General features: G+C 37.8%; 2 protein-coding genes across 2 annotated transcripts in view; one reads left to right on the forward strand and one right to left on the reverse strand.

Annotated features, from left to right (window-relative positions):
- The window catches only part of LOC125026657, a 10,724-nt gene extending 2,831 nt beyond the window's left edge, over positions 1–7,893 (forward strand). Inside the window, exons 2-5 of the mRNA XM_047615236.1 lie at positions 3,004–3,848; positions 5,665–5,821; positions 6,500–6,667; positions 7,024–7,893. Coding sequence (XP_047471192.1) covers positions 3,005–3,848; positions 5,665–5,821; positions 6,500–6,667; positions 7,024–7,225 — 1,371 coding nt within the window. The 5' untranslated portion in view covers position 3,004 and the 3' untranslated portion in view covers positions 7,226–7,893. The remainder of the gene's footprint in view (positions 1–3,003; positions 3,849–5,664; positions 5,822–6,499; positions 6,668–7,023) is intronic.
- Positions 7,894–10,879: 2,986 nt separating this feature from the next.
- The window catches only part of LOC125026542 (paramyosin-like), a 27,411-nt gene continuing 18,290 nt past the window's right edge, over positions 10,880–20,000 (reverse strand). Inside the window, exons 2-5 of the mRNA XM_047615045.1 lie at positions 18,997–19,119; positions 15,987–16,094; positions 14,638–14,733; positions 10,880–12,475 (exon numbers count right to left, since the gene is read on the reverse strand). Of these exons, the coding sequence (XP_047471001.1) occupies positions 12,161–12,475; positions 14,638–14,733; positions 15,987–16,094; positions 18,997–19,107 (630 nt within the window). The 5' untranslated portion in view covers positions 19,108–19,119 and the 3' untranslated portion in view covers positions 10,880–12,160. The remainder of the gene's footprint in view (positions 12,476–14,637; positions 14,734–15,986; positions 16,095–18,996; positions 19,120–20,000) is intronic.

A 20,000-nucleotide genomic window follows, 5' to 3' on the forward strand; every position in this document is an offset into this window, starting at 1 on the left:
GAAGAAGAAGAAGAAGGAGAAGAAGGAGAAGAAGGAGAAGAAGAAGAAGGAGACGAAAGAGAAGAAGGAGGAGGAGGGGGAATAAGAAGGAGGGCAGGAAGGGGATGGGGGGATAAGTAGGAGGAGGAGGAGGAGGGGAAGGGGAAGGGGGGGAGGGTGGAGTAGGGAGAGCGTCGTAAACGTTAGACTAACGGAGGCGTCGGGGGAAACCTCGCTCGCCTCACCGCTGTAACAAAACCTGTCGCTGACGTGCTCGGAGTCACCTGCTCGCTAAAAAACGTCTCACCTCAACGCGCGCCGGAAAGCAAGCACGGGAGCAGCAAATGGAAGCAACAGGCTCGTTACCTTGCATGCAGGCAGGTACGCGGAAACATGCGGGTAAATATGTATATACATGCAAGAACGGGTGGATACAGATACATGGAACGTATATTCGAGGCGTAAAACACGTACACACGCACGCACGCAAGCACGCACTTGCATACGCACACGCTCGCGCACGCGCGCACACACACACACACACGCGCGCGCGCACGCATACTCATGCTCACAGACAGATATGTAGATAGATAGACCAATAGAAAGATATATATAGATATAGATAGACAGATATAGATAGATAGATAGATACCGTTTCTACCACGAAATATTCCTCAACAAAAATACCTATTCAACATGTAACAATAAAAACAGGACCCCGTTCGTTTCCACACAGATGGCTCCGGATAATAAAATTAAAAAAAAAAAAAACCTTACACGGTACTCCCAACCTTAAAAGTCCGAAAACCTTAAAACCTTAAACCCTTAGATATCCTAAACCGAAGCCATCGTGCAAGGACTTAGAGTAAGAGGGACGGCGGGTTCGAACAGCCTGCAGTCCTAACCTACATTAAGCGCTGGTCCTCGCTCGTGTCAAGGACCTTACTTAAACATATTGTGATATTTGGCATTTTAGAGGCATTATGGAGCTAGTTGAAGGGAGTGGGACGTGCGATTGGTTGGTATGAGGTATGAGGTATGTTGGATGGATTTTATAGTTAATAAAAAAATATTTTCGAGAGGGGGGGAGGGGAAGGCAACATGACCGATCTTCTGTAACGGTGAAACGTACCTTCTGGTCATCATTCTTCACTTTTTTCCGAGTAAGAATAGGAGGAGTGTTGTGTCTGCGGTCTCTTTTGTTTGCTTTTGATATTTGCATAAATATACATTGCGTACGTACGTACATGCATACACATGTACACTGTGTATGTGCGTATATCAAAGTGGTCTCTGTGGTCTTCTAGGCAGACTTTGATTTAGGGTTCTCGTCGACGCCGATATAAGTGTGTGTGTGTGTGTGTGTGTGTGTGTGTGTGTGTGTGTGTGTGTGTGTGTGTGTGTGTGTGTGTGTGTGTAAATGTAATAGAAACTACCATACACTACCATATCCCTCCACTTAAAAAAAAAAATGTCAACAACAGGTTCACGAGGCTGCGTTCGTTTTCGTGCGTATATGAACTACTCAGCTAATAGAAAAAAAAAAAAATATATATATATATATATATATATAACCATATTTTCCGCAGTTTTATTGTCAATCTTTTCGAATTTTCAACACACTAAAACAATGATATAAATCTACGGACTTTTTACATCATATTTCACCCGTGGATATACCAATTTATACGTGACATAACTAAGAATTTTAAGAAATTCGCTAATACCAGAACAGCTGCCCGTACTAATAAATATCTATGTTGAATTAGTAAAGTTATATTTTTTGTGATTAGGAATAAAGGAACATTTTACACATGGACAAATTTAATGTATTTTGTTGTTTAACTATTGTTTTAAATATTTCCATAACAACCAATTCAGATATTTTCTCATGTTTTTATTACAGCTGTTAATGATAACGATAATATTATATCATCCTAATCTTTATTACTATTATTAGTAGTACTACTAAAACTGTTCTCATTACACACACATTTGGATGTATGTATGCACGTCTGTATGTATTTATGTATGTACGTATGTTTGTATGTATGCCTTTGTATGCATGTATGTATGTACAGTATATGCATGTAGAGAGAGGAGGGTACGCAAACAAACAGACAGACAGACAAACAAACAAACAGAGACACTCATACGAGCAAAACTAACCAAAAAATATGTTCTGTTTACATGTGTACTTAGGAAAAAAGTGTATAAAACACAGCGCGTGAGAGAGCGTTGTCACCGTTACTAATTCTCGAGCGATAAAAGTACACACAAACCGTCACACAAACCCAAAAGATCCACAAAATAAGGTCGTGTAACGATAAAATGTTGAAAGCTATGTGGACGATCTTCTGTTTTATGTTGGTGGGGAAGAGGGAGACATGCGGGAAGTTATATTTAGTTTTTTTATTACTCTGTGCACCGTCAAGGTTTTATTATAATTTTCATCGTCATCACCATCACCATCTTCACCATCATCAGATCACCACCATCACCTTTACCGGCATCATTATTACTTTTATCATAATTGATTTTTCCTCTTCTTTATCGATATACAACATTCCAGAGATTTATCAATGGACGTCAGTGTGTCGGAGCGGAAAGTGGGTGGGGAGTCGTGGTTGTATGTGGATCTGCCTATCTGTGTCTGTCTGTACGTCGTTCTGCCTTTTTCTCTATCTGTCGGTCTGTGTCTGTCCGTCTTTCCGCATGCCTGCTACAGTATAATCACACTGTATGTGCATAATCTCGGTAAAGTCTTGTAGAGCGGGAAGCGTACTATGACTACTGTACTGCTGTCGCCCTTTAATTAGGTTGTGCAATTAACGGTGTTCAATGTTTTCATGATTCTCTACATGTTTTTAGGTTCCTGGTATGTTGACGAATATTCTTCGTCTCTAAAGTGCTTGATTTATAAGCGATTAGACTCTAGAAATCGTGAACTTTGATATGCCTTCATCATTCCCGATTTACAAAAAACGAAGTTTTGTTTTTATCAAGCATTCTCTTTTATTACAGAATGACAAGTATGACATGTCTCGTAACGGTGGCCGTGACAGTGACCCTCCTCCAGGCAACGCCCACCGCAGCTCTTAACCCGTTCCAGCACGCCTTCGGCTCTCTCCACAAGGCCTTTAATCCTGTCCAGCGAGCCCTCGACAGACCCCTTTCCAACGTAGGCGACTTCCACAATGATCTGTCGGAGCAGCACGTGTTCGCCTCCCCCCCTTCAACGACGGGGATGTCCATCAACGCCCTCTTTGGGAAACTGGGGGACGTGGGAGAGGGTGATGAAGCGTCCTCGCCGACCGCAAGCAATGGAGTTCCAGCAAGATCGGATTCCCAGCGCGTGAACTTCAACATCGACACTTTTACCTTCAACCAGCACAACACGCGCAGGGTGGACGACATCTTCAGTCTCCTGGCTGACATCGAGGACGACCCACGCCCCGTGGTGTCCTCGGAGGAGCCCCAGAAGGCAGCGGACGACACGAGAACCGAGGACCTGCAACCTGAGGAAGAGACGGACGATCTAGCCGTGACCAACGCCATCGGCAAGGGGGTCCTCCAGGCAGCCAAGAACATGGAGGGCGTCCTCAAGGTCATTCAGAAAATGAAATCCAGAGTCGAGGGCCAGAGTAACTCCTCCTTGGCGGAGTTGTCGGCCTCCAACACCTCCGCCTCTCTGGTCGACGTCCTCCTCGATGTTCCGACGCTGGAGGGCATCAGGACGGCAGGACTCACGGCCGAGTCTGAGGCGGAGTTCCTCGACCACTTGACGTCCGTCTTGCTTGGGGCCGAACAAAGGCAGCAGTCCGCCCTCACGCTCGATCCTGTGACCATCATTGCTCTCCTCACCCTTGGTACGTAGGTCTTACTGAGCGATTTGCTCTAGATTATCAATATTTATTTTACTTATTAAAGTGTTCACAATTATCATTTTATTCATCAAAGAGTTCAATCATTATTTTATTTCCCACATAGTTGAATTATCACTTTATTCATCACACAGTTCAATTGTGACATCAATCACCTAAAAATACGATCGAGCTTTCGAGTTTCTGTCAGGATTCACATGTTTACCAGTCGCTTCCTCGTGCTTGGTAGAGATTCCTATGCGCCGTGTGTCATAAGGTGGATAAAATACGTTTTTTTTTAGAGTTACGAATACGTAATTCGAAGATTTCGAAGTCTGTCACTGCACTTATTACACCGGTTAGTTATTCCACAGAAGACTGCTAAAAAGTCACAGGAAATTATGATAGAGTTTGTTGTTATTAAGAGGCTGAAATATGTGTTATGCTTATTAGTATGTGCAAAAATTTGCATGTTCATTATGAAACCTGACCTAAGAATATCATCAATGTGTTGAAAAGAATATTCGGTTTCTACTTGAAAATAATGGACAAAAGATGCAGTTGACAAAATATTCATGTCTTGCAGTTGAACGCATCAGACTAAAAAAAACGTAATTTTTCAATAATCTTCCATTAATTTCACATACTGTCTACTACTTCCACTATCTTAAATTTTACCAACGTTTTGAATTATTAATTTATATTATTTGTATTATCATTATTTTATATTATATTTGTATTATTTCCTCTCAAATTTTATCAACGTTTTACAATATTTTCTCTCTTGTATTTTCTTCTTATCTTTATCATCGCTTTTTATTCTATATTCAAGTTCCTCTCAATTTCTGTTTTCTTTGTTCTTTCATTTAATTTTCATATTTCTCTCCACTTTTCCTCTATTTTCTATTCACGTTTTTCTTTGCCGTTCTCTCCCATTTTGTTTCCTTCACTTTTCTCTTCACCTTTTCTTCTCCCTTTTATTTAATTTTTCCCATCTCTTCAATTTCCATTTTCCCCCATTTCACGTTTCTTTTTTTTTTTTTTCCCCCGTTTTCTTTCCTCCTCTTCATCTCTACCCCGTTTTCTCTCACGCAGCGCCCGACCTCATCCGCGCCGTAGAACAGATCCTCGTTTTCTTTCTAAGATTTTATCACATATAAAATTTTCACTGGTTTTCGGTCTTTTTTACTAATCTCTCCACTTTTCTCATTACAATTTCTTCCAATTTTCTTAATCTAATTTTTTTCCCATTTTCTACAATTTTGATTTGTCCCATTTTCTTCATTTTTTTATTTTCACATTTTCTTTTTTCCCATTTTCTCTCAACATTTCCTTTTTTCAATATTATTTTTTCCCATTTTCTTCCATTTTTTTACATTTTCTTTTTCCCCATTTTCTCTCAACGTTTCCCTTTTCTTCAATATTATTTTTTTCCCATTTTCTTCCATTTTTTCACATTTTCTTCTCCCTCTCCCACAACTCTACCCTATTTTCTCTCACGCAGCGGCCTCCCTGATCCGCTCCGTGTACCGGATTCTCATTTCAGTTTTTGTTCGATGTTTTTACTAATCTCTTCATTTCATTTGACCTTTTTTTTTCATTTTCTCTCCACTTTAAACATTTCCCATTTTCTTAATTTAGCATGTTTTCCCATTGTCTTTCAACTTTTCATTTTATTTCCCATTTCTCTCAACTCTACATTTTGTTTCCCATTTTCTCTCAACTTTTCATTTTGTTTCCCATTTTCTTTCAACTTTTCTTTTTATTTCCCATTTTCTCTCAACTCTTCTCCCTCATCTCTACCCCGTTTTCTCTCACGCAGCGGCCTACCTGATCCGCGCCGTCTACCAGATCCTCACCGTGACCGGCCGATCTCTCGACGTTTCGGACTTCGGTCTCCCGCTCAGCCTCTCGGACCTGCCGGACGCCATGGTCAATATTCATAATTGGATTTCATCTTCGCAGTTCGATGTGTTGGGGTAGGTTTTTTTGTTTTGTTTTGTTTTGTTTGATTTTCTGCTGTGTGTGTGTGTGTATGTGTGTGTGCGTGTGCGTGTGCGTGTGCGTGTGTGCGCGCGCGTGTGTGTGTGTGTGTGTGTGTGTGTGTGTGTGTGTGTGTGTGTGTGTGTGTGTGTGTGTGTGTGTGTGTGTGTGTGTGAAGCAGGTAGGTTGATTGATTGAGGGAAAGGAGGGAGAAGGAGAGCTTGAGAGGGAGGGAGGGAGGGAGGGAGGGAGAAGGAGTGGGAGGAGAGGGAAAGAGGTAGGGAGGGAGGGATTGAAGAAAGAGAGAGAAGGAGAGGGAGGAAGAGAGAGAAGGAGAGGGAGGAAGAAAGAAAGAGAAGGAGAGGGAGAAAAGGAGGAGAGAGAAGGGAGAGGGAGAGAAGGAGGAGAGAGGGAGGGAGGGAGGGAGAAGGAAAAGAGAGATAGACAGACGAGTATGCAGTCAGTCCAGACAGTTGTACATTTTTTATTCTAAAGTAAAAATGTATATAGTAGACCGTAGATGGTGATAAAATAGTAATAATAATAATAATAATAACCATACTAACAGCAATACTGACAACAAAAGCCAGCAACAGAACAAGAATAGTAACAACACCAGTAACACAGATAATGACGATTACACAAAAACACCAAACCTCTCTTTTCACTCACAGAGAAAGCAGAACCTTCGGCGAAAAGTCCCCTGCCCTCGAGATCCCAGGGAAGGTCGCCGCGATTCTGAAGCTACAGCGAGAAGGCCAGTATGCTTGCGTCGGCCAGTTCCTCTGTCAACAGCTGGAGGAGACCCCGCTGCCTACGCCCACGGTCTCGGATTTGTTTGTGTGAGTCGTTGTTCGTGGTCGTTTGAGTGGTTGTGGTCTGGTTGTAATATGCTGTCTGGTGGTTTGGTAGTTTTGTGGTGGTTTCATACTCTTTATAGTGGTCTGTTTGTGGAGTTGTATTAATGATGTGTATTTTTCAGTGTCTTTTTGCCCTTCACTCTTGCTTCACTCGTTGAATAGTTTTTTGCTATTTGTGTCATGTATTTTTATTTATTATCTTCTTTTTTTAATGTCGAATTTTCCACGTTTTTTTATTACTTATGACTTTTTTTTTTTTTTTTTTTTTTTTTACACTTTACATCATACTTTACCGAGATTCTAGAACATTACTCTCCCTTTTCTCTTCCTACAACCAGCGCAAGTCTCGGGTATTTCTACGGACAGAAGGACCTGGCTTATTACATCGACAACGGCCTCTCGGGACAAGGTTCCTGCAACGCCTCCTCCTCCAGGTGTTCCTCCAACACGCTCTCAGACGCTCACACCGTGCACAGTATTTTCACCGAAGCTGTTCATAAGTTCTTTGATCTGTGGGCGACTGTGCACGGTAGGCTGTAGGTGTTGTTGTAATGTGTGTTTTTTTTTTTTTTTTTTTTTTTTTGATGTTTGTTTGTATGTTCTGTTTTGTTGTTTTTATGAATTAATTTATTTATTTATTCATTTTTAGTTTTGCGTTAATTTATTATGATGTGGAGAGTAAATGCGATGTGATTTAGTCTGGAAAGGGCATTTTAAAGCAATGAGTCGCTGGTTGACTTGATATAAAATATCTGAATACCCAAGGAAGTTTGAAATAAGGAAAAGGTATAAATAGAGAAATAAATGAATATATATATATAATGACTTTACATTTGGGTCAACCACCAAAATTGCCGCAGTTGTCCATTAATGAAAATGTTTGCACATAAAGGTCACACTAGTTTGCAAAAGGTTGACTACGCCATCTGTTGACTGCAGGAGCAACTAAATAAGCTCTGTTTGACAGCTTGGTGTTATATGAAAAGTTACTATTCCTTATTTCATTTTCCTTGCGTCGAGAATATGCTAGTTACAAAATTGATATTTTCGTTATGATTTCCAAATACACATTTTTGGGCATTATTCCTGTATGATTTGTGTGTATATATCGTGCTAACAGGTATGCTTTAATACATGTATAGACAGTAAGCATACATTTGTTGTTATTTTTTATGTTTAAGGAGTTTCATATTAAAGACTTTAGTAACTCGAGTACTTTTATTTACATATTACTCATAATTCAAATAACTATACACATTTATATAACTACTATGGTAATGGTCATGAGACATTCACCGTGACTAGAAACTCTGATAAGATAACAGTGCAACCTAAGAAATTTGCAATGCTTAACTTACAGACTGGAAGGAAGGAAGGTACTTTTGCATTAGCGTTTGGAGGCCTTCGCCAGAATATTGTTTTTTTCTTTCTTTCTTATGATAAAATGTTCTAATTGATATGCCGATACGATGCATAGAGATCTTTGGTTCTCAACCCTTTTTTTTTGGGGGGGGGGGGGGACGTGACCCTGTGAGACTCTTCAGGGAATTGTGAAACCCAAAGGAAAATTTTTCGTTACGTAATTTTTTTTTGTAGAGATAAGATGAAATAATATGAGTATCCAGATTTGTTGGACATAAGTACCCCACAAAAATGCAAAATACAGAAAACCAAGGGACATATGTCATAAATCTGGGATTCTTTGATATGCCAACGCCAAACAGTACTCCCACGTGGGTATAGCAAGAGCAGTATAGCAAATATCTTAGAAACATTCTACGTTGTTTGTGTTATTTTAGATAGCCAAGTACTTCCAACACGTGGCCATAGTTCTTTCAGTAGACACGTCCAATGCTGGTTAGTTTTCAATCCCATCATCATCAACAGTGGCATAACTAGAATTCTTTCTGAGTACAATCAATATTTGCTTCAATCGAACTTACCTTTTATTTATTTTTTTATTTTTTTATTTATTTTTTTATTTATCTTTTTTTGTTTCTCTCTTTCTTTTTCCTTTTTCGAAACCTACTTTTTAGTATAATCTTTTATCTCTTTCATTTCTCACTTTTCGACTACAAAAGCGTCTCCGAGTCCCCCTTCATGTTTCAACTAACAGCAGTTTTATCTAAAAGAACATAAACACCTTTGTAGTTCAGACACAGGTATGTTTTACATTGTCTTGTTTTTATAATGGATACACTGTGTTATGAAAGTCGTTTGGTCATTCCCAACCTTATTATTGAACTTGAGGTTGGGAACCACCACCTTAATCATTGTGTTAATCATGTGCTGTTATTCTAATAACCGAAAGAAATAATGTCATGCACTCAGTTTGACACATTTTGAGCAAAGTTATACAATGATTATTTTTCACTTCATTTGGCAGTGTTATGCATAAAATAGCTTACGTTTTCTGAAACATCGTAAGCGTCATAGAAAATGGTTACATTTCAGGAGTAACTACTCATAATATTTGAAGCACAGTATGATTTCCATCTTTATCATAGATATTTAAGAAAAAATAGATTTTCATCAAAACGGGGGATTAAGTATTATATTTCACATATAATTATATCAATTGTTAATGCCTTTTGAAAATTATTCATGTTAATTTAGTTACCTGGGCAAAGAAAGAAGTGTTTTCTTTTGATTCCTCTTCCACCACGTTTTATCCATTTATTTCAATAACATCCATTTTTCCTTTTAGTAAATATACGCTAATAAATTTCCTCTCACATACCAAGCAAAAGAGTTTTTTTGTTCAACCATACCAGCCGCAGTATGTAAAAGAGAAGCACATTTTCACACTTTAACCACGGGATTCCAGGGTATTCTGCTGTACACGTGAAGTACGAGGAACAGTAGATGCTTTATTTACAGAGAAAAAGGCGGCGTGCTAAACCACCATGAACAGTATACGGTTAATTATGTAAACGCTGAAATATGTTAATGAACATTATGATAAAGTAAAAATATTAACAAACAAAACATGCATTAAAAAAAAAAAAAAAACGGAATTTTAAGCTACCGTTCCTGTAGCTTATTCAGCTTGCGTCTAAATCTGGCCCAGCATAATAGTGGCACTGAAAATTAAGACGAAATGTCATTCATTCACATAATTTTACAGCCTGTTCCCAACTAGGCGATTTTCCGTTCATGTTAAATGGTAGCACGACTAGAACTAAACAGGGGAAGGACGTTACAGTGAAAAGGAAATATACATAGACGCTTTCTGTAATAAAGTAGGCATAAAACTACTTGCATACTTTAAGTACTTAAAGAAAAAAAAATAAGATGATGTGAAAGAAAGCGAGAACTTTGGTTAAACATAATGGTTTGTAAGATCCTATTTGATGGATGATAACAGACAATACACACACACACAAAAATAAAAAAAAAATATTTAACTTGTTATTAATTGTAAGTAGTCACTATACATAGTTCAATTGAAATGACTTAAGGAAATAAGAGGAAAATAGTCTGATAATGGTGAAAAGAAAAATGGTAATAACGACTATATATTGATATTGATATTGATAATGACAATATCATCACTCTAATAACCTTAATAATATCAGTAAATTTAATTGTAAGCATAGCAGTAACATCAACAATAGCGACGGTGTTGGAAATAATAATGTAACATCAATCATTATGATAATGTTAGTACTAAATTTCCATAATAATGTTAACATCAATATTAACAAGAAATAGAATAATAACAACAATGATGATGGTGATGAAAATAATTATAATAACAACGATATGAATATGTGGAAAATGGAATATGAAAACATGTAAAAAGAAAAGAAAAATATTATTAACAATATAACAAATATATATAGAAATATAGCTAGCTAGACAGATAAATAGGTAGATAGATAGAGAGGTAAAGATATAGATAGAGAGGTATAGCTATAGATAGAGAGGTATAGATATAGATAGAGAGGTATAGATATAGATAGATTGGTAAAGATATAGATGGATATTTATAGGTATAGATATAGATATAGATATAGGTATAGCTAGAGACAGAAATGCAGATATAGATACTGATAAATACATATAGATAAAGATATATAAGTATATTGATCTAAAGATAAACATATGAATAAATGAAACAAATTTCAAAGGATTGAAACGTAAATAGGGCTGTTAAACAATAGCAACATGGAAATTATTTTAATATTTAATATATCAAATTTAATTTAATTGATTACTGATCAAAAACAACACAGAGCAACAAAGAAATAATCCTCTGCATTACGTTATTCTTTATATCCTAACTAAAGAACAGTTCTCAAACAATTCCCAACTTTATTTCACATCGTAATGACAAATGTGAAGCATTGGAAAAGTCGAAGACAAAACAGCTGACTGACTTTTATGGTGTACGGAGCGTTGATTTAATTTAATTGTTTTCTTACTGTTTAATCATTTTATTTTGTCCTAAATGTATCACTGTATCTAGTCGCTATATGTGCAGCACAGCCTAGACTTTATACTTCTCGACAATGGCAAAAGAATCTGCTATTTTTGTTAAGCAGGGTCGGGGAGCCATTAACACTAAGGCAAGGAAACCCATTTTAATAAGGCATTATTGTCACTTCTATTAGTATACATGATTTATAAGAAATTAGTATAATATAGTATTTATTTATTCTTATAAATGAACATTTATATATCATTTATACTAATAAAAATGGTAAAATATGGTTTGTGTTGGACGGTATTGTGATGCCTAACTTCACATTAATGCGAAAATGAATATACTGTAATAATAGTAATGAATATTGCAAATAAAGATCGTGGGCGAATAAATTTAAAGGGAATCGGTAGAAGTAAAATTATGCATAAAATCGTTAGGTTAAATTACTGATTACAAATTTCCTTCTATTTCCTTTTCTTCATTTGCTTTCCCTTTACTATTGTAAGTTTTAATATTTCGTCTACTTGGTTTTATGTTCATATAAACTATTACACTTCTGCATCTAATTTAAACAGTGAATAATTCTAACTAAATTTATACGGAGACTGATTATGACAATGAGAAAATAAGGTTTAATAAAAACACAAAAATATTAATGATGAAATTACGTAAAGTGGAATACAGACGAAAATCATTGAAATAATTAATGAACTCGCGTTAAATCGTTTCCGTTTTCCGAATTATTTTGATTGTTTTTTTTTTTTTTTTTTTTTTTTTTTTGTATATTGGTAAATTTGTTAGCAACATTTTTATATCGTGTCGAGAATATAGCAAAAATATCGTGAACTTGAAGAAAAAAAACATAAATATATATATGGACGTGATTTCTCTCTCATACGAGTAATCCAACAACACCGGACTCATAAAATAAAGAAAGTCCATTGAGAGAAGACATAACCAAGCCTCAAAATAAGCCAAAAATAAGAGCCATATCCAAAGAAATAAATTAATCAAATAGGTACATAAAACCTGCGCCCTCCATGTCATCAGTCCAACAGCATGGGATCGTACACACAATCAACGCAGTCGTGATGACCACAGTAATAATGGTGACGATAATCCCTCCAGTATTTATTTGAGTATTTCTCCCGACGGAGGGCGTGGTACAGGCGATCGAGGTCCTGACGAAGGTGCACTTTGTCCATGTCGTGTAAGGAATTGGCCCGACGGAGTTTCATGCTGAATTTGCGTTCGGTGTCAGCGAGGTCGCGAGAGAGGGACACTTCGCTCGAGACCCGACGTCGATGCTCGTCCTCAGCGTCGGAGAGTGCGTTCTGCAGCTGCTCTCGGAGACTTCGGGCCTGCAGTGGAAGGAGGTGGAAAGGGGAGAATAAATATTGCAAATAAGAGTAAAAAAATATATATATACTATTATCCCCTCTCCTCCTCCTCTTCTTCGAGAGGAGGTGAAGAGAGAGGGGGTGATGAGGTTAGAAAACTTGGAATATACAAAGGTATAATAACTATTAAAAGGAGGAAAGATCGTCTACCCATGGGAAAGGGAAACAAGTATGGGAAAAAGCAAAATATGTAAAAGCAAAAAGGGAGAGAAACGATAACGTTATGTAGAAGGAGAATTAGAAGGGAAGACAGAATTGTGTGGAAATAAATGAAGATGACATACCCAGCATATGAATATAAGATGTAATTCTGTAGGATAATAATCACATAATGGCGTTTAAAAAAGTGCAATGACGGTCTCCTCGCTCTAGGAAAATTATTCAAGCTTTCTGGATACGATAAAAAGGACGTAAATGTGTGGATAATCAACCGGGGAAAAAATAGTTTCCAACAACAACAACAAAAATAAAACCGAAAAAACACTGAGAAAAATGGGTCTCTCATTTTGCGTGACACTCTGATTGCCAAGTTTGAGTAATTGCTATAGGGGAGAGGTATTCCTGATGCTTTTAAATAGGTCGTATTCCCTATTACGGTACCTAGGTATACTACATCCATATAATATTTATTTAGAACAAAGAAAACCACACAATACCTATGTTTTTTTTTAATTAGTATGCCTCATGTCCTTTTTTTTCTTTGTGTGTGTGTTTGTTTTGATCTGTAGAGAGGCATAGTTGATAAAGAGGTTGTTTTATTATTAGAGTTTGTCAAGGTATGTTTTGTTTATTTGTTTGTTTGTTTTTTCAGAGGTAGTTCCTGTTTGTAAATCATCTTGATAGTGAAAGAGGGAAAGATAAAGAACAGAAGGCTAAGATTTCACTTACTCCTTTTTTCAAATGCTGAATTGCAAAATGCTTCCCAATCTGAGTCATTTGAATACGAAAGGTTTACGTACATGTATATGATTGATAGATAGATGGATAAATTGATAAAGTGATAAACAAAAAGACAGATAGACAAACAGTTTCATATATATCACTTCCACGATTTCTCAGAAATGCATATAATTCCTAGAAATAAAACTAATTTTAAAAAATCAAATGCATTATATTCTCAACTTTTGCTTAAAGCCGTATGTGCCGCTGGTCAGCCATACCCCTCTCCGATGATACATCAGGAGCTGGAGGGAAAAAAAAAACTGCAAACACGTACACATTACTACTTACACTTTTACTAAAACCTTAACTAATTCATTCTCCATTTTGAACTCGAAAACCAACGCCCGCCCTATCGATTTCCACGATCAATGGAGCTTTAATGTACAAATTCCAAGAAGTGGTCTACCTTTTCCCTTCCCCGATTTTCAGTCTAATTAAACCGCACGCTCGAACATCTGCGTCCATGCTATTGACTTTTACAATGGACGCGGAGGTAAGATAGATACACTGGACTCTTTCGATCATAAAGCGAGTAATGCTTTTAGAATGTTTGGTGGTATTGTTATCTATGTCATAATTATCATGATCTTGTTATTATTGTTATCATTATCATTATTATTATCATTATCATTATTATTATAATCATTATCATCATTATTATCATTATAGTAATTAGCATTAACATTATTATCATTATTAGTATTATTATCATTATTATCATGATCATTATCATGATCATATATTATTACTATCACCATTATCGTTGTTATACATAATACTCTTTACACCAACACAACCACATTCCATCTACTACAACCATTTCTACACATGACTGTCACAGGCTTCCACAAACAACGGTATACTACCCATAACTATTATTTACATACCTACACCACACGCATCTACCATACTACCATAAACAAATACCCAAACATACACACTTACCATACCTTCAACTACAACACACATACCTACCACCTACATCTACCACACCAACCAGGAGAGGAGATAGTGAAGGTGGGTGATGGTGACACCTACCACCTACACCTACCAGGAGAGGAGATAGTGATGATGACCTTGATGGTGAGGGTAATGCTGAATGGATGGTAACCTTGATAGTGAAGGTGAGCGATTGTGACATCTACCACCTACCACCACCTACAACCAGCACACACACGAACCTCTTCCTGTAGCTTCTCGCAGTTCAACCGAAGTCGTCGGTTTTCGTCGGTGAGATCGGACGAGTGGTCCTTCAGCCGGAGTGTGGTGTCGTTTACCTGGAGAGAAGGCATGGTGAGTGATGGTGAGGGTGGAGGGGGATGGTGAGGGTGGAGGGGGATGGTGAGGGGGAGGGGGATGGTGAGGGTGGAGGGGAATGGTGAGGGTGGAGGGGAATAGTGAGGGTGGAGGGGGATTGTGAGGGGGAGGGGGAGGGAAATAGTGAGGGTGGAGGGGGAGGGGGAAGGAGAGATTGGAGGGGGATGGTGAGGGGGGAGAGGGATGGTGAGGGGAGGGGAGATGGTGAGAGTGGAGGGGAATGGTGAGGGGGAGGGGGGATGACTGGGGATCGGGGTGAGGTTTGTGGGGGGAGGGGGTACCTGGAGAGAAGTTATGGTGAGTGATAGTGAGGGTGAAGGGGGAGGGTGACTTTGATGGTGAGGGTAAGAGTAATGGTGTAGGGGGGGGGGCGGTTTGGGGTGGTGGGTGAGGGTGATTGTGACTGATGATGACAGGCTGTGAGGGTAATGGTGAGGTTTGTGTGGGAAGGGGGGGGGGTACCTGGAGAGAAAATACGATGACTGTGATGGTGAATGTGAAAAAGGAGAAGGTAGAGGGGGGGGAGGACTTCCCTCATCCTCACCTTTCACCCCCTCCCTCACCTCCATCCCCTCCCTGACCCCATCACCCCCTCTCTCCCCCTCCCTTTCACCCCCTCCCTCACCCTCCCCTTCACCCCCTCCCTCCCCCTCAACCTCTCTCTCCCTCCCCTTCACCCTCACCCCTCCCTTACCCTCCCCCCCATTACCCCATCACACAAATCACATTCATTCTTTCCCCTTTCCGTTTATTGCGTCATCATCACCTTTGTGTCTCGTCGTCATGCGAATGTGTAGGACAAAAACATGACAAATTAGATATTATGGGATTTTCTTTGCTATGGGGGTGGGGGTGGGGGTGGGGGTGGGGGTGGGGGTGGGGGTGGAGGTGGGGGTGGGGGTGGGGGTGGGGGTGGGGGTGGGGATGGGTATGGGTGTGTGTGTGTGGGGGGGGGGGTGTATGGGTGTGGGGGGGGGGTGTATGTGTGTGTATGTGTGTGTGTATGTGTGTGTGAGTGTGTGCATGCATGTGTGTGCATGTACAGATGTGTACGTATATACGCTTGAAAATGTCTGTAAACATCATGAACACACACACACACACACTCACCCCCCCCCCCCCTTCTACACATACACCCCCCCAACAAGCCCCCCCCCAAACTATCCCAATACCTCCCCAAAACCCCCAACCTCACCCCCCTCATACCACATACCTCATCCAGAGACGCCACAGTGCCACGGTATCGCGCAGAGAGGTCGGAGTAGCGGCGCTCCAGGTCGGCCACCGTCGCGTGCATGGTGGACAGCTCGTCCCGGAGATCCTGCATGAAACACACATTAAGATTTTGTTTAGATTTTGTTGGGTTGTATTGTTATCATTTATATTCTTATTATTATTATTATCATTATTAGTAGTAGTAGTAGTATCCTTATTACTATTATTATTATCATTATTGCTATTATTATTTATATTCTTCTTATTATTATTATCATTATTATTAGTAGTAGTAGTATCCTTATTACTATTATTATTATTATCATTATTGCTATTATTATTTTGTTCTTATTCTTATTATTATTATCATTATTATCAGTAGTAGTAGTATCATTATTACTACTATTATTATTATCATTATTGCTATTATTAATTTTGTTCTTATTCTTATTATTATTATCGTTAGTAGTTGTATTGTGATTAGTGTTTTTATTATTACTATATTATTATTATTATTATTATCATCATTATTATATTTATCATTGTTATCATTATTATATTTATCATTGTTATCATTATTATATTTATCATTGTTATCATTATTATATTTATCATTGTTATCATTATTATATTTATCATTGTTATCATTATTATATTTATCATTGTTATCATTATTATCATTATTATCATTATCAATCATCATCATCATCATAATGATAATATAATTGTCCTTATTATCATTATTATTATCAGTAGTAGTAGCATCATTTTTAGTAGCCTGGTAGTAGTAGTGTGATAACGAAATAATAATGAAATGATAATGATAACAACTACAATGATTATAATAACACCACCACAACAAGAACAACAATAATAACAATGATAATAATAATAATAATAATAATAATAATAATAATAACTAAACAATATATAACAAAAATATAGTAATAACAACAGCAATAGCAATAATGATAACGATAATGATTATGTTGATAATAATAACAGTAATGAAAATAATGATAAGATGCATACAGACAACAGAGGCCTTTATATAGCCCAACAAAAGAGACCGTGACTGTAATATGGAGAGTGCATATTACAAAATACCTATACATGACACCGTAGCATGATATTAAAGGAGGAATAGAACCTGACCAATAGCACAGACACGACAAAATAACGTAATGGAAGACACAGAGAATACGCACAGATACACAAACATGATGCCAGAATCCAAACCTAATATAGAAACAATGTTAATACCCTAGTATGTAAAAAACAACATAACGTAATATATAGATGTATGATATCGGTCTAATACATTGGGGCCCAAGGCTATCACTTGCGTGTATCTCTGGCACCTTATTAGATGGGCATCTTGGAAATATCTTGCGTGTTGTAAGGTCAAGCAGAGTAGATTATTTCGTGTGTGGCCGTGTGCCTTGACCCGCGTGCATGTGCCTTTTGGATTACCCGTGTGTATGCTATCGTTATTAGACAGGGCGTAATGGAGAAAACAAAGGAGAGAGGGAGTCATTATCGGGGTCGAAAATGAGAACGGATGTTTGTGTTTCGTTGGTTAGAGTATGTGCTATTTCGGGGCCGGGAGGGGGGGGAGGTTGCACGGTTCTCTTCCTCTGTATCTGTCGATATTTATGTCCGTATATTTTTGTGTCTGTCTGTCTGTCTGTCTGACTCTGACTGTCTCTGTCTCTCTGTCTTGTCTCTGTCTGTCTCTGTCTCAAAAGAAAAACATATATGTTTTGTTACACCTTACACTGTACCCACTGATATCTTTTTTACTGACGTGGTACATATAAACTTTATCTTTTGAAATCCAATATAGTTGGTCACGAGAACTAATGTAACGTTATACCCAAACACTTCGTAGCAAACTTCCCAAAATTCAAACAAAAAAAGACTAACCACAATTCAAAATAACAAACAACAATCAAACTGGTAGTCACAGTAGTTGCTTTTGTGTAGTGAAGTAGGTTATTGACGTTAATGGAATGGGGTTAATATGTATTTTTTGTTTTTTTTTTTTTTGTTTTAGTTCATTATCATTTGGGAGTCGTTATTGTCCTGTAAAGAGTGGTGGTCCATTGAATATATGTTATGGTTATGAAGGTATACAGATTATTATAATTCCATGGATCTATGTATTTTCTACAGTACGTGTTATATACAATTTGCGATCGTCGGCCCATTCATCAATTCAGATTTCATCACTTGTGTGAAGTTTGGTCCTCGAGCGTAAATAAATAAAGCTTTTTAATTATACGAATACAAATCCATAATCATTTTTATTGTCATTCTTATCATATATATTGCTGATACCTTTATCAATATCCACGGTGTCATTATCACTGTTTGTTTCCATTGTTATTATTATCATTATCGTATTTAATCATGTTTTTTTACTGGCTATAAAAAATCTAAGGTCAAGAAAATAAGATAATAGATATTACACTATGATGGATTTGTAAAGGTATAAAAAATAAGTATATATAAAAGTATAAAAAATACAGGTAATTATAAAGTTCTAAAAAATCCATTCTTAACGAACAGAAGAGTCCAGCCCTGTGGTTTAATATCAAAAGGGACATATACCTTTGCTTCTTCAGTATCATATTTCTTGTCCATTTAATAAGAAGTCATTAGTCATTGCTGAGGTCGAGCGAAACTAAGGTATGTGTGTATATATAACGCTATTTTCTTACAAAATTTATTTTCTCCAAGCACTCAAATATATATATTGTTCCCCCTCTAAACAACGTAAATCGCTAGTAACACGTCATAACGAACAAAGATCTCTTTTCTGAGTTTGGCATACCTTTTCTACATTTTTGTCGCGATGAAAGCAGTTCTTCGTCAAGGCCTGTCCACGCGAGCGGTCATGAACGGTGGGCACCTGTTAAAGTGATGTCACTCTACTCTACTCGTCCGCCGATCATGCCCACTCGCGTGGACAGGGTTTTAGGAAGTAAATAAGAAGCAAACCCTACCTGTATGTGTCGCTGGTATCTCGTGTTCTCTTCGAGGGTCGCCTGATGCCTCGACCTCTCCAGCTCAAGCTCGCTGAGGGCCCAGCACCCGCACCGCCTGCCGTAGCCCATGGTGGAGTCGTGCTGGAAGGGAGGGAGAGTGTAGATAAGTTTAGGAAGTGAAGTTGGTGTTTGAAGTTAGTGGTATTGAATGAATGTGCGTTTTTTTTTTTTTAATGCATTCTTAATTGGGAAGTCATAGTAGTTAAATCTGTGTAGTTAAGGTGGTTATTGAAGTATATGCGTTTTATTTCGGTTCATTCTCAATTGGGGAGTTTAACTGGTAGTCACAGTAGCTAATTTTGTGTAGTTAAGTAGGTTATTGACGTTAACGGAATGGGGTTAATATGTATTTTTTTCAAGTTTATTATCATTTGGGAATTGAATCGTTATTGTTCTGTAAAGGATGTTGGTCCATTGAATATAATATATGTTATGGTTATGAAGGTATAGTCTCTGCCCTCTCCCCTCAATCCCCGACTCGACTTCGCCCATAAATTATAGTTATTTGTACTCCATTACTATTACAATTCTGACATTATACTAATAAGTTATACAGTCCTATTACCTAGGGTTAGTTTATACCACTACTTCGACAGGTATTCCAAAACCCTTTTTCCGAGTCATAGTGAAAAGTTACCGGGTTCTACAGTCTTCACAAAAGTTAGATAACATTTAGTGTTCTGAAATACTGGTATGAAATGCGTATTCCATATTCTAAGCTTAATTCATTTATTCTTGTTCTCATATCTAACTAACTAGCCCCATAATTTATACTGGATATACGATGGCCACTAATATATGAGCATTGGCAAAATGAGACCAGATCACAGAGTTAATTAAGTAGGGTTAAAATGCTTCATATGTTTATTAAATACCTTGTCATTATTTACAGAATTTGCAAAGACAAGTTTTCAACTCGTGTCACAGTGCGTTTCCCAGATGCGTGATTCGAGAAAGTAATA

The sequence above is a fragment of the Penaeus chinensis genome, chromosome 6, assembly GCF_019202785.1.
Source record: "Penaeus chinensis breed Huanghai No. 1 chromosome 6, ASM1920278v2, whole genome shotgun sequence".
NCBI lineage: Eukaryota > Metazoa > Arthropoda > Malacostraca > Decapoda > Penaeidae > Penaeus > Penaeus chinensis.